Here is a 12,525-nt window from a genome sequence, read left to right on the forward strand (position 1 = left end):
ATAAGATAGCATGAGACTAGATACTAGAAAGAATAGTAATCTGGCATTAATAGACATTGATCAAGCACCTCCTATGTGCTGCACTGTGCTAAGCACTTAAAGGTCAAGAGAGCTTGGTTCCTCGGAGAGTTTGGTTCCTCTATGACCTTGGGAGAAATATTTATATTTTTCCTGTGTATAAAATGGAGAGGCAAGAAGGAAAACAGATTAGAAGATTTTTAAAGTCCCTCCTGGGATTAATTTCTTTGATTTTATGATTCTATGGTGCCCTGGCTCACCAAAATGGAAGTGGTTTCTTTCTTAATTGCATAAGCTTGGTTGCTTTAAATATCTCTTAAATATGTGTGCCAAGTGAATAGCTGCCCACCTGGAATCATAAATGTGGCCTTTTACTGTTAATCAGTGGGTAATTTTATGCAGAATCTCTCCATGGTTTTAGGTGATTTTATGCAGAACTTGTGTTTGGAGGTCTCGGGAGAGCTCCTGGAAGGACACGAGGGGGATGTTAGCTGCACAGAGAGCTCCTCTTCTGATCTTATCAGGTTTGGCTTCTGCTGTCCAGCCCTGCTCTGACCTGCTTTTTCTTCCCACAGCCAGAGGTACTGCATTTGTAACCCTGGGGTGGTGAGGCAGTTCCGGAACCCAGACACCATCTTCATCCTGGCCTTTGCCATCATCCTGCTCAACACGGACATGTACAGTCCCAACGTGAAGCCAGAACGCAAGATGAAACTCGAGGACTTTGTGAAGAACCTGAGAGGTGAGCAGCTGTGCTGGAGCTGGAGCATGCAGCCCTTCCCCAAAACACCAGCTCCTCAGCCGGATAGAGCGATGAGGGCTGTCCCGATTGTAGGGTCTTTCTCAGGTTCCTTGCGTCCATGCCTTTCTTTCCAGGAATTCAGTCCTGGAAATTGTTAAATACTCACTATGTATATACAAGGCAGAAGCAATTAAAAAAAAATAGAGAATAGCTGTCCTCAGGTGAAAAGATGGGTCCTTGCCAATGAAAAGTTTGCTACAAAAATTTTTGATAGGTCCAAGGCAATCCAAATAAACTTTGAATAAAAAAAAGCACATATGCACGCAGAAAAGAATTATAGAGATTGAATGTAAATCAACACATGTTATGTTCACTTCTTTTTTCTGTTTTTTTTCTCTCCTGTGTTTTTCCTATTTGTTCTGATTTTTCTCTCCCAACATGATTCTTAAAGGTGTATTGAAAAATAAAATAAAATAATATGAAAAAGTAATTTTGATAGGGGAAAAGGAAAGGGGATAAGCATTTCTATAATGCCTATCCTATGTGTCAGGCTCTCTGCCAAGAACTTTACAAATATTATCTTATTTGATCCTCACAACAACCCTGGGAGTTTTGTACTATTACTGTTCTCATTTACAGATGAGAAAACTAAGGCTAGGAAAAGTATCTGAGTCCATATTTGAACTCAGGTCTTCCTAGTTCCAGACCTAAGCACTCTGCACACTATGGCGCCACCTAGCTGACTGATATTGCTTTGCTACTTTAAAGAGCATTTAATAACTAGAATTAATCTATTACAAAAGGTAATCCCTACAGACCGTACTTTAATTAGTAAAAAGTGATAGACAAAGAACAATTTAAATTAGTATAAAAACTCAATCCTGCTAAAGCCTTTGCAGAGCCTTTGTCCTCCTGCAAACGTGCTTCCAGTTCATTGTTGTTATGTAATAATGAGATATAAAGAAAGATAAATTTCAAGTTTTTTAGTAATTTCCCCTGTATTTGTGTTTTTAGAAATTAGTCTTTTTTAATAGTTACATCTGGGAATATTTAAAATGATCTCATGAAAAATGTTTTCTTTTCAAAAAATGTCATTGCATCTTTCAATCCTCCTAACTCTCTTCCCTATAGTGGGTAACCCTCTATAACAGGAGAAGTTCTTGAAGCAAAGGTGGATCAAGGGGAAGCATTATGGTCCATTTCTTAGGACTTAGGACTTTTATGAGGTCCCTGATTTATTATAATGAGAATTGAACTGAAAATGAATTTCCCTATGGACTGGAAGTAACTAGAAACAGGCAAGTACCCATTTGGGGAAGGATGTGATAATTCCAAACTGACAGAAGGATTAGGGTAAGGGGCCTGATTACAGCCCAAAACATCAAGAATTGTTTTTCTTCCCAAACAGGATAGCCATCAGTTATTGACTTAAGAAAGAGCCAGGGCCAATGGTAGACCTGTGTTGTCAGTAATTCCTTGTGTATTCTTTAAGCAAGAGAGTTGACCTTTCTGGACCTCTGGCCTTTATTTGTAAAGGAAGGGAATTAGTTTAAATTAAATGATGGAGCCATTAGAAAGGATTTAACAGGGTTAACAAAGGGTTTAACAAAGAATGCACTGTCTGGTTCTAAAAGTCTGGGGCCAGCACTTCTAGAGGGAAATAAATCAGTGCTCTCGCTGAGATAAGCCAGTGGGAAGAAAGCTTCTCTAGAGTGAGGGTATATCCTCACCTCTTGAAACTGGAGTACTTTATCTTCAATAGCAATAACCACTGCACCATCCGTCATCCCATTTCCCCATCACTTATTGGTATCATCAATAGCAATAACCACTACAACATCCATTATCCCATTTTCCCATCACTTATATCATCAATAGCAAGGGCCACTGCACCATCCATTATCCCATTTTCCTATCACTTATTGGCTGAGGACTATACTTCCCATGCAGCGTTAAAGAATCATCAGAAGGGAACAGCTAGATGGTGCAGTAGGTAGAATACTAGCCATGATGTCAGAAGAATCTGAGTGCAAGTCTGACCTTGTACACTTAATACTTACTAGCTGTGTAACACTGGAAAAGTCACTTAATCCCAATTACCTTGCCAAAAAATAAAAAAAACAAAAACAAAAAACAAACAAACAAACAAACAAAACCCAGACTCAACTGAGGCCTGATTTGAACTCTGGTCCTCCTGTTGTCAGGACCAGTGCTCTATCTACTATACTACCTAGCTGCCCCTCAAAGTGATTTTTCTGAAGTATAAGCCTAATCATATTAATAACCCCTGTATGAAAAATAGTGGCTCCCGATTACCCCCAAGATAAAATTTAAAATCCTCTGTTTAGCCATGATCACATTTCTTATATCACAGCCTTCTCTTCAAAACTTACTCAAAAGCCTTCCCTCCAATGATCCTATTTCTGTCCCCAATTCAAAAGTGTTCCTGGTTCTTTGTAATCTTTTTCTGTTTCAGAAGCTATTCCAAAGTAATGGTTGGGAAAATGCCTCATGTGGCCTCGTGCTTTGACTTTTTCTTCCATATGTCTTCTTGTAAGGTTTTTGCTTGACACCTTAATTCTAGTGGTATAAACACTGAGTTTAGGGGCAGAGGGTGTGACCCCCCAGCTCTGTTACATAACCACTAGCTGCATGGGCCTGGTTTTCTCCTCCTGTTAAATGGGAGTAAGAATTTGCCTAGATGACCTATCTATGCTGCCAAATATCTTGTGTTCCCTTCTGCTATAATGTTCAACTAAGGAAAAGCAAGGTAATGTGTTATCCATTTATTGTGAAGAAATTCCCATTTGATGGGTCTAGAAATTAAAAGCACAAAGAGAAAAACTAAATCAGTGGATGAAAAAAAGCATTTACTTAACATTTACCATGTCCTGGGTATTCTTGGGGATGCGAGTATATGGCAATTAAGCAGTCTTTTCCTTCAAAGAGATTATGTTCAGATAGAGGAAGACAATATAAAAAGGGGATGTAGATAGCAAGAAGGGGTGTGATGAAGAGGCCATTTCTAGGCAGAGGAGGGAAAAGCTCAAGTATCCTGGGCTCCTTTCCAAGCATCATCATGGACTTGTCGCCAATGGATCCAAGACTTTCCTAGTTACCTGAGCAATTCTCATCCTGCCACACAAAATGAAATTGTGTGTGAGGTGAGAAGAGATTGATTTAGGAACCTGGAATTAGATGATGATGGGTTTTTATTTCTTCAAGTGGCTTTCTCCACTATGTCATGGGGAAGGCTGCTTTTTGAACTTCATCAGACTAAAATAGACTATTTTATACTTGTTACATTACTTAATAAAGGTTATATCAGTAATCCATCTAGTCATTCCAAGAGTAAAATTATTGTTAAGGAGCCTGAAAGGGGAAACACCCATATAAATGCTTGTCTTTCTCTTATTTCACTGTATATTTAGTGACTCAAGAAAATCACTTTCTCTTAAGTCAAGAGACCACAAATAGTGCTGTTTCTTGTGCCCACGGATAAAATCTCACAGAGCTTTACATTTTCCCAACTGCATCTCCTGAAAACTAGTCCAGAAGCATCTCAGTTGATAGAACAATCTTGGAGGCAGGTCTTCTTACAGCCTTATTAAGTAATTTTTAAAAACCTGAATCTTAGGAAACTATTTCTGGAAAAGAATCCAAATGTTCCTCTGTTTCCCCAGAAGGGTTTATGTTTATTCAGTATCTTTTATGTGTTTGGGTAAATGCTATAAATGTGTTGGAATTCACAGTGCCAACCCAGTGGTATAGGAGAGGGATTTGAGTGAGAGGGATACCAAAGACAGATTCTCTATTGGTTAAGTATAAACCAGAAAGGATGCAGCAGAACAAAGGGGCAGGAATTGGTGAGGATCACTTGAGGAAGAAGGGAGAAATCACTCCTCCCATTTTGTAGAAACTAGGCATCCTGTCATGACACTTTCCTCCTTTCTCTCTCTTCATCCTGAATCTCAAAAAAAAACTCTGACTCTGCTGCTTCCCTCCCACTGCCTGAACAAGTTATCCCTTGCTGTGCATGTAGTTAGCTAGCCCATAGGCCTTGTAAGTTAGGCTACCACTAAATTACAGAACTTTAGAATCAGCTTTTATTAAGTGCAAGTGTGTGCTGTGCACTTTTGACAGGTGCCTAGAATCCAAAGAAAACAGAAAAACAGTTTCTGTCTTAAAGAAGGTATTCCCTTTCCTGCTCTAAATGGAGGGAAAATATGTATATGTCTAAACATGTTTATATCCACAAATATCTATCTGCATGGCTAAATATACAAAATAATAAATACATAAATATGTATATAGACACATAGATAAGTGTATCTGTATGTACAATACACGATAATTGAAGGGGAGCAATAAAAGGTGGGAGGAAATCAGGAAAATCCTCCTGGAGAAAGTGAGATTTGAGATAAGCCTTAAAGAAATTAGAATTCTAAGAATCAAAGGTGAGAAGTCTGTGCATACCAGCCTAATGCAAAATACAAGAAATGGAATTGAGGTGCCATTTGTGAGGAAAAAGAAGGTCAGTTTAGATGTATTGTAATGTTCCTGAAAGAGTGTAAAGTGTAATAAAATTAGAATGTAAACTGGGGCCAGGTTATGGAGAGCTTTAAATGCCAGATGATCAACTGATCAACAAGTTTTTTGAAGTACCTGTCATGCATCAGGCTCTGTGCTATACTGTAGATGTGAGTACAAAACCATCCTTCCTTCCCTGAAGTTCCCATTGCATCATGGAGGTAATAGGGAACCACTGGAATTTGCGTAAGGAAAACCACTTTAGGAAAATCAGTTTGTCAACCTTGTGATCTATGGATTCAAGAGGGAGATTAATTAAGAGACCATTGCAGTAGTTCTGGTGAGAAATAATGAGGACCTGAGCTGGCTGTGAGTGGAGAGGAGAGAACACATACAAGAGAGGTTTATGGCTATAGAATGGCAAAGCTGGAAAGCATCTTGGAGATCATCTCATTTAACAGTGCTCCCAGGGGCAGCTAGGTGGCGCAGTGGATAAAGCACCAGCACTGAATTCAGGAGGGCCCCAGTTCAAATCTGGTCTCAGACACTTAACATTTCCTAGCTGTGTGACCCTGGGCAAGTCACTTAACCCCAGCCTCAGGAAAATAATAATAATAATAATAATTTAAAAAAAAAAAAAACAGTGTTCCCATTCTACAGAGGAGAAGACTGAAGGAATGTCAAGTGACTGGCTCAAGGTCTTGTAACTAATAAGTGGCAGGACCAGAAATGTAACCTGAATCTAGACTTATAATTCCCAGCTCTGTGTTCTTTCTTGATGATGACATCCTTCCCAAGATTTCATTCCTTTTAACTTTTAAAATCCTTTTTTAAAATATTTTTTTTCAATTAATAAAAATCTACTTTTCCCCTCTTACCTTCCCCCTAGCAATTGAGAAAGAAAATGAAACAAAAATCCTATTACAAATACATATAGTCACACACTATTTTCAACTCTATTTTTGTTTTTTCTTTCTCATGGTTTTTCCCTTTTGTTCTGATTTTTCTTTCACAATGTGACTAATATACAAATATGTTTAACCTGATTGTACATGTATAATCTATATCAGATTGCTTGCTATCCTGGGGAAGAAGAAGGACAGGGAGGAAGGGAAGAAAAAAATTGGAACTTAAAATCTTACAAAAATGAATGTTGAAAACTATCTTTACATATAATTGGGAAAAAATAAGTACTATTAAATGGGGGAAAAACATATGTAGTCAAGTAAAATTTAAAAAAATAGAAACAAATTGACTGTTGACCATGTCTAAAAAAGGACTCAGTCTATACTCTGAGTCCCTCCCCTCTTTATCAAAAAGTCAGTAGCATGTTTCATTGTGAGTTCTCTGAAATTGTAGCTACCATTTTGACTTTTAATTAAAATACCATATCCCCTCCATTTGGCATGATGCTACTGAGTGGTCCTAGAACAGTTATTAAGTAGTGCCATCTCTCAAGACAAGCAAGTCAAACAAAAGTCATGTTCCCTCTTAAAGGTGAAGCTTCCTCAAGATTGCTAACCTGGGATTTAAAAGGAAAAGGACAATTTTTTAGAAGGGAGATGAAGCAAGACAGATGTAACTGTAATCTACTTTAACCATAGGCTCAGGTTAAATGGTTCGGGTTTAGGAGAATAGATAACTGCCCCAACCTTATTCTGGTTCAGTAGTTGTAGAAAATGTACAGATTTGGTTCTTATTGGAAATGCTTCCCTGAGTATTTCTCTGCAGGAACTCAGAGTCCAGTAAAACTGTATTTGGAATTGATGTAGGATTGAGGGAGATGATGGAGTCTGTGCCTGGGAGTGAGCAGTGATGCAGCCAAATTGGAGGGTGTCAATGAGACTCAGCTTGTGAATCCTACTAAATCAAATGTCTGTCCTTGCAGGTGTTGATGATGGAGAGGACATCCCGAGGGAGATGCTGATTGGCATTTATGAACGGATCCGCAAACGGGAATTGAAAACCAACGAAGACCATGTCTCCCAGGTCCAAAAGGTTGAAAAGCTCATTGTGGGAAAGAAGCCGGTAAGTGGCACGTGGGCTGCTCCCTGTCCAGGTACCAGCCAGGCTGGATAATAAGGGCAAGAGACTTGATTTGAGGAAACTTGCTGGAGCCAGACATATATTGCAAGGGAAGTTGTACACTTTTCAGGAGGGCTCTCATTTCCCAAGAGCGATTCCATCTCCAAGAACAAATTGGTTCCTGACCCAAGCAGTCCTAATATAGCATAGTCTCAAGAGAGGCAAGGTTATGAATATTAAATGTTGTAATGTGAAGTGTTGGGATTTTTTTTTTCCAATTTTCCTCCTCGTTATCAAATAAGTATTTATAAGATTCCATTCATCATGCATGCAAATGCAGCCTGTCTCTATTTCAATGCTAAGTTTAGGGTGAAATGTCTGCATTTTAAGTAGTTTTAATGACCAGCTCCCCTGAGGGCAGAGGCATGCATTGGTAAAGTACCAGCTGAAGGAGGACAATGGTATATCCTGGCAAGCAGTAGGGACTTGAATAGATTCTCTTGAGGCCTTGAAGGCTGTAGGTGCCCAATTGCATGGCATTCTGTATTGACTTGATGTAGCTTCTAAGGAAGGGAGGCTCTGAAAGAGAAAAACAATTTTGGAGAATTGTCCAGGACGAATTTCTATGACCCTCCTCTCCCTTAAACTGACTCTTCTCATGACTGACTAATGTCTCACTTTTCCAGGAAAGTCCAATCCATGTAAAATTCTACCTTTTACTGAGGAATTGTGTTTTGCTTTAGGCTTTTTCTTCCCTTCCCTAAATTTGCCACTCCATTTCGAGTCCCTCCTATAGTGATCTTTGTGTCTTGAATGTGACTCGGAGCTGAACAAGAAGTGTATAGGTTTGCTCTGGAAAGGAGAAAGACAGTAACACATCATTTCATTTCCTTAGTCTTCTTCAGGTCATGTCACTTTGGCAATTGTTGAAGCTAGAGAAGCATCACCACAGGGTAATGCAGCAGAAAGCACTGAACTGGAGATGGGAATCTGCTAGATTGCATGTCTGGCCACTAACTCTCTGACATATTATTTTAGCTAGGATCCTTAATCTCTTCATCTATAAAATGAGTTTAATGAAATGATCCTTCAGTTATCACTTTTTGTGATTCTATGACCATCAGACATGTTCTTATAGTGAGAACCAGAGAAACTTAACAGAAAATTCTTCAGTAGGGGAAAACCTCCTACAACAGCAAATTCTTCCATTCCCAAACACATATTAGACAAGATCCATTTTCCTTCCTAATGTGATGTAAGGGTTTAGCCAGTGGTTCAGCAATCATTCACAAGTCCCCTGCACCAGTGCTGTCAAAGCACAAACAGAAATGGATCCTTGCCTCTCCATATTAACTTAAAAAAAATTAAACATTATCATGATATATTAAATTTTAATTTATTTTGTTAAATATTTCTGGTTTGGAACAGCATTCTGGAGTTTCACTGACAATTTTGATACCCTTTCAAAGGTATCAAAATATAATACATTCAGGACATCTGATAATAATATCTGTGGATATCTTCATGATAATAATATCAGTGATAATAATAATAATAATATCATGATAACAACAATGCAGGTGTTCTGCATTGATTATTACAGGTTTATTCAAAAGGTACCCTAATGTTCTGACATAATTCCAAGCATAGAAACCAACCTGTGACTGTGGTTTGAGCACACATTATGCAATGAAAGAGTTGGTGGGGCAGCATGCTCTCCATTTGAAATAATTTCTCTGCCCTCACATTGACTTTGGTTTTAATTTGTTGTGTTGCTAAGAGTACTCCTAGCCCTTTCTGAGAATCACAGAGATGTTGAATGTTAAAAATCAAGGATTATTAGAGCTGAAAGGAAGTTATCAGATTTAACCTCTCATTCTAAAGATGCGAAGACCAAGTTCCAGAGAGATGAAGGGCTTTGTCTAAGGTCACACAGATGGTGGATCTGAGAGTCAAAGACTCCAGATTCATCACACTTTTTCCTTTAATTCCTCCGCTCCACATCTAAGCCCTTCATTTATTTCATAAATGAGATGATTTCAGAAGAATTAAGGAACTTGCCCAATAAACTATGGCAATAGGACTTACCCAAGATTCTAGGCAAAAGAACTTCAGTTTATAAGGTTGTATCTCAGAGACTATCTAGTGCAACTCTTCCATTTTACAGATGATAAAATTGAGCCCAAAGGAGACTGAGTATTTTATCCAGAATCGTGTGGTAAGCCTCAGGAGCAGAATTTGAACACTATCCTTTGGCTTCAGAGTCAGTGTTCTTTCCCTGTGTTCCACTGTTTTCCTTAATAAAGTAGCACATACACATGTGGTATTTAGAACCTATAATTAATATTGAGACTGATGTAAAAATGTTTGATAAGAATTTGTTTATACATTGAATTGGGTATGTAAGACATTCCTTATGCCATTCCAGAAAAAAAAAATGTATTTTTAAGTCACTCATTTGATCAAGTGGAATCTTTAATTATTTTAACAAGACTAGATTGAAATAGAAGTGAGTAATTCCTGTGATGCTTCTTTTGAGAGTTTAACACATCTGTATTTTCTCCTCTAGATTGGATCTCTGCACCATGGACTTGGCTGTGTAGGTATCTCTCTTATTGATTCATGACATATCCCTACGCTAGATAGAACAATTGTGTCATTTGTCTATTTGTTTACTTGAGTTTCTTCTGGAATTAGGGGCTTTTCCCAAATATTGGCAACTTAAGTTAATTTTTTTTATAAGAAATTAATTTTCTTAGTTTTCCTATCTTAAGACTTCTGTAAACTCTTTATAAAATTGCATCTGCCCAACGGAGACTTCTTGAAACTTGAGAAGCTCCTTTTTCATCAATTTCAGTGCACAGTCCAGTGCACTGGCTAAGAGAAATCCATCCTGGTCAGCTGAGACTTCCACCCACGTAAGCATCACTGTATATGGTGCTTAATTGTGGCTGTCCAGGCTAAAGATTGAAGTCTTGAGAAGTAAATATCCCTGGAAACCATGGGTAGAAATTGTTTGGCTTTAGAGGTCATAGTTAAGTTGATCTTTTTTTCGTGTAAAAATTCTCTGACTTTTCTGTTTGATCATTTTACTCTGCCTTGCTTTCCTAGTGGATAGAGTAGGTTTGTCATTATTTAGAATTTCCTACCTTCTGGTTCTTATTCTTGAGCTTACTCTAGTTTAGGAATGAAGGGTTGTCAATTCTTGACAATGGAAAATAGATCATGTGACATGGTATTTTGTGAACCAAAAAGTACCCTATAATATCAGCTACTACCCTAATCTAAATGTCCAGTTACACTCAAAGGGGATGATGGCTTTTATTTGCTCGGCTATGGTTGGTTAGGTCAGAACTTACTTGGCATATTGCGGGGCCTTTCACTCACTGGTTTGTCCCACATTGCAAACCCTATCTTGCTATCTTGGACATGCATACGTGCTCTTGGTCATGTGGGAAGAGAGCCCAAATGGGTGACTACACATTTCCACATGGGATGATTTCCTACAGTCATTCCCCACAATTAGAGGTAGAAAGTTAAAAAGGACATTTGATTAGGAGTGAGGAGACCTGAATCCTAGCCTTCTTTTTGTAATATTCTAAGTTGCCAAACCTTGAAGAGCCTTAGATTCCTTAATTTTTAGAAAGTTGTCTTAACTTAGTGAGGCAATATGAATCAAAATCAACCTCTTTGTCCTTTATGACTCCTAATACTAATTCCAAATTCTGGCCCTGAGTAGAATAACACAAATTACTCTTCTACATAGCAGCCCTTTAAATATTCCAAAACAGCTGCCACACCTCCCTTAAATACTTTTTCTTCTACACTATACTAAATATCTCCAGGTCTTCCAGTACTCACAAAATATAGTTTTGAGTCTTCTCTCCATCCTCATCCCCCTGCTCTGAATATACTCTAGCTCGTCAATAATTTTCTTAAAATGAAGGGGCCCTGTTGAATATGAAAATAATACTCTGGGGACTAGGATATCCAAATGTTCAACTACAGTAGAGTATAATAAAACTCCCTTCATTCTAGATAATTCTGTTAATGTAGTCAAATATCACATTGATTTCTTTGCTGTATCTTTCTCAGGATTTTAATGAAAATGGAGTATTTTGAAAAGTTTTGAAATTTGTACATTGAAAAATGCCATTTAAAAATCAGAGTCTGTCCTGTGGTCACTTGACATTAATATGATGTGTGAAAAATCAAACATCATTTATACATATTGGATTTAACACATTTTAACATGTTTAACATATATTAGATTGCTTGCCATCTACGGGAGGGAGTGGGGGAAAGGAGGAGAAAATCTGAAATACAAGGCTGTGCAAGGGTCAATGTTGTCAAATTATCCGTGCATATGTTTTGAAAATAAAAATCTTTAGATAAAAAAGAAAAATGAAACATCATACTAACAACTTTTAGGGAATGAAATTTGCAAGAATTGACCCTATAGATCTCTATCAAGTTGAAGCATGTTAGTATTTGAAGGCACCTAGAAGCTATTCACTCCAACTCAGAAGCACTTAACTGTACTGCAGCTCTTCTACAATATCCCTGCAAGACAGGTATCCAGCTCATTTTGTTCCTGGACATTGCTTATAGTTAGGTTTTTCATATACGAATTGAAGTCTAGTTGATTGTAGCCTCCACATGTCTATCCTTGTTTTTCCCTCTTATACACCATAAACTAAATCTACTCTATCTTTTTTCAACATCATATTCTTTTGAGTGTTTGAAGAAGGCAACTTTGATATTTCTCCAAATAAAGCATTCCCAATTCTCTTCCTCATAGAAAGTAATTTTCAAATCAATCATCATTGTCCATTGCTGCAATTTTTGCAGCATGGCTGAGTAACAAAGGTTTCCACTGGACCCAATGCAGGGTGACCTTATTAACATCACAGAGTGGGACAGGAGGAAAGAATGCAACCAGCCAGAATAAAAGATGGAAACGTGGGGAACATGGGATGAGTCACACGGAAGGCAGGCTTCCAGTACAATCTGTAAAAGATAGTATAGCACATCCAAGATGCACTTGGAGGCTGGAAATGCTAGATTCAAATTCAGCCTCAGACACTTACTAGTGCATGATCCCAAGCATTTGACTTCCTTTGTCTCCAGTTGAAGATAACAGCACTTACTACATAAAGTTGTTGTGAATACTGGGGCATGTGGAAGGCAGGAAGGAAAAAAGGGAATAA

At 38.0% G+C, this 12,525-nt stretch overlaps 1 protein-coding gene across 12 annotated transcripts in view; it reads left to right on the forward strand.

The window, feature by feature from the left end:
* The window catches only part of IQSEC1 (IQ motif and Sec7 domain ArfGEF 1), a 740,816-nt gene that overhangs the window by 705,411 nt on the left and 22,880 nt on the right, over nucleotides 1-12,525 (forward strand). For all 12 annotated transcript variants that reach the window (XM_074283678.1, XM_074283680.1, XM_074283685.1 and 9 more), the window contains 3 exons: nucleotides 594-760; nucleotides 7,179-7,318; nucleotides 9,885-9,914. In XM_074283678.1, coding sequence (XP_074139779.1) covers nucleotides 594-760; nucleotides 7,179-7,318; nucleotides 9,885-9,914 — 337 coding nt within the window. The remainder of the gene's footprint in view (nucleotides 1-593; nucleotides 761-7,178; nucleotides 7,319-9,884; nucleotides 9,915-12,525) is intronic.

This window comes from Sminthopsis crassicaudata, chromosome 1, assembly GCF_048593235.1.
Source record: "Sminthopsis crassicaudata isolate SCR6 chromosome 1, ASM4859323v1, whole genome shotgun sequence".
NCBI classification, from domain to species: Eukaryota; Metazoa; Chordata; class Mammalia; order Dasyuromorphia; family Dasyuridae; genus Sminthopsis; species Sminthopsis crassicaudata.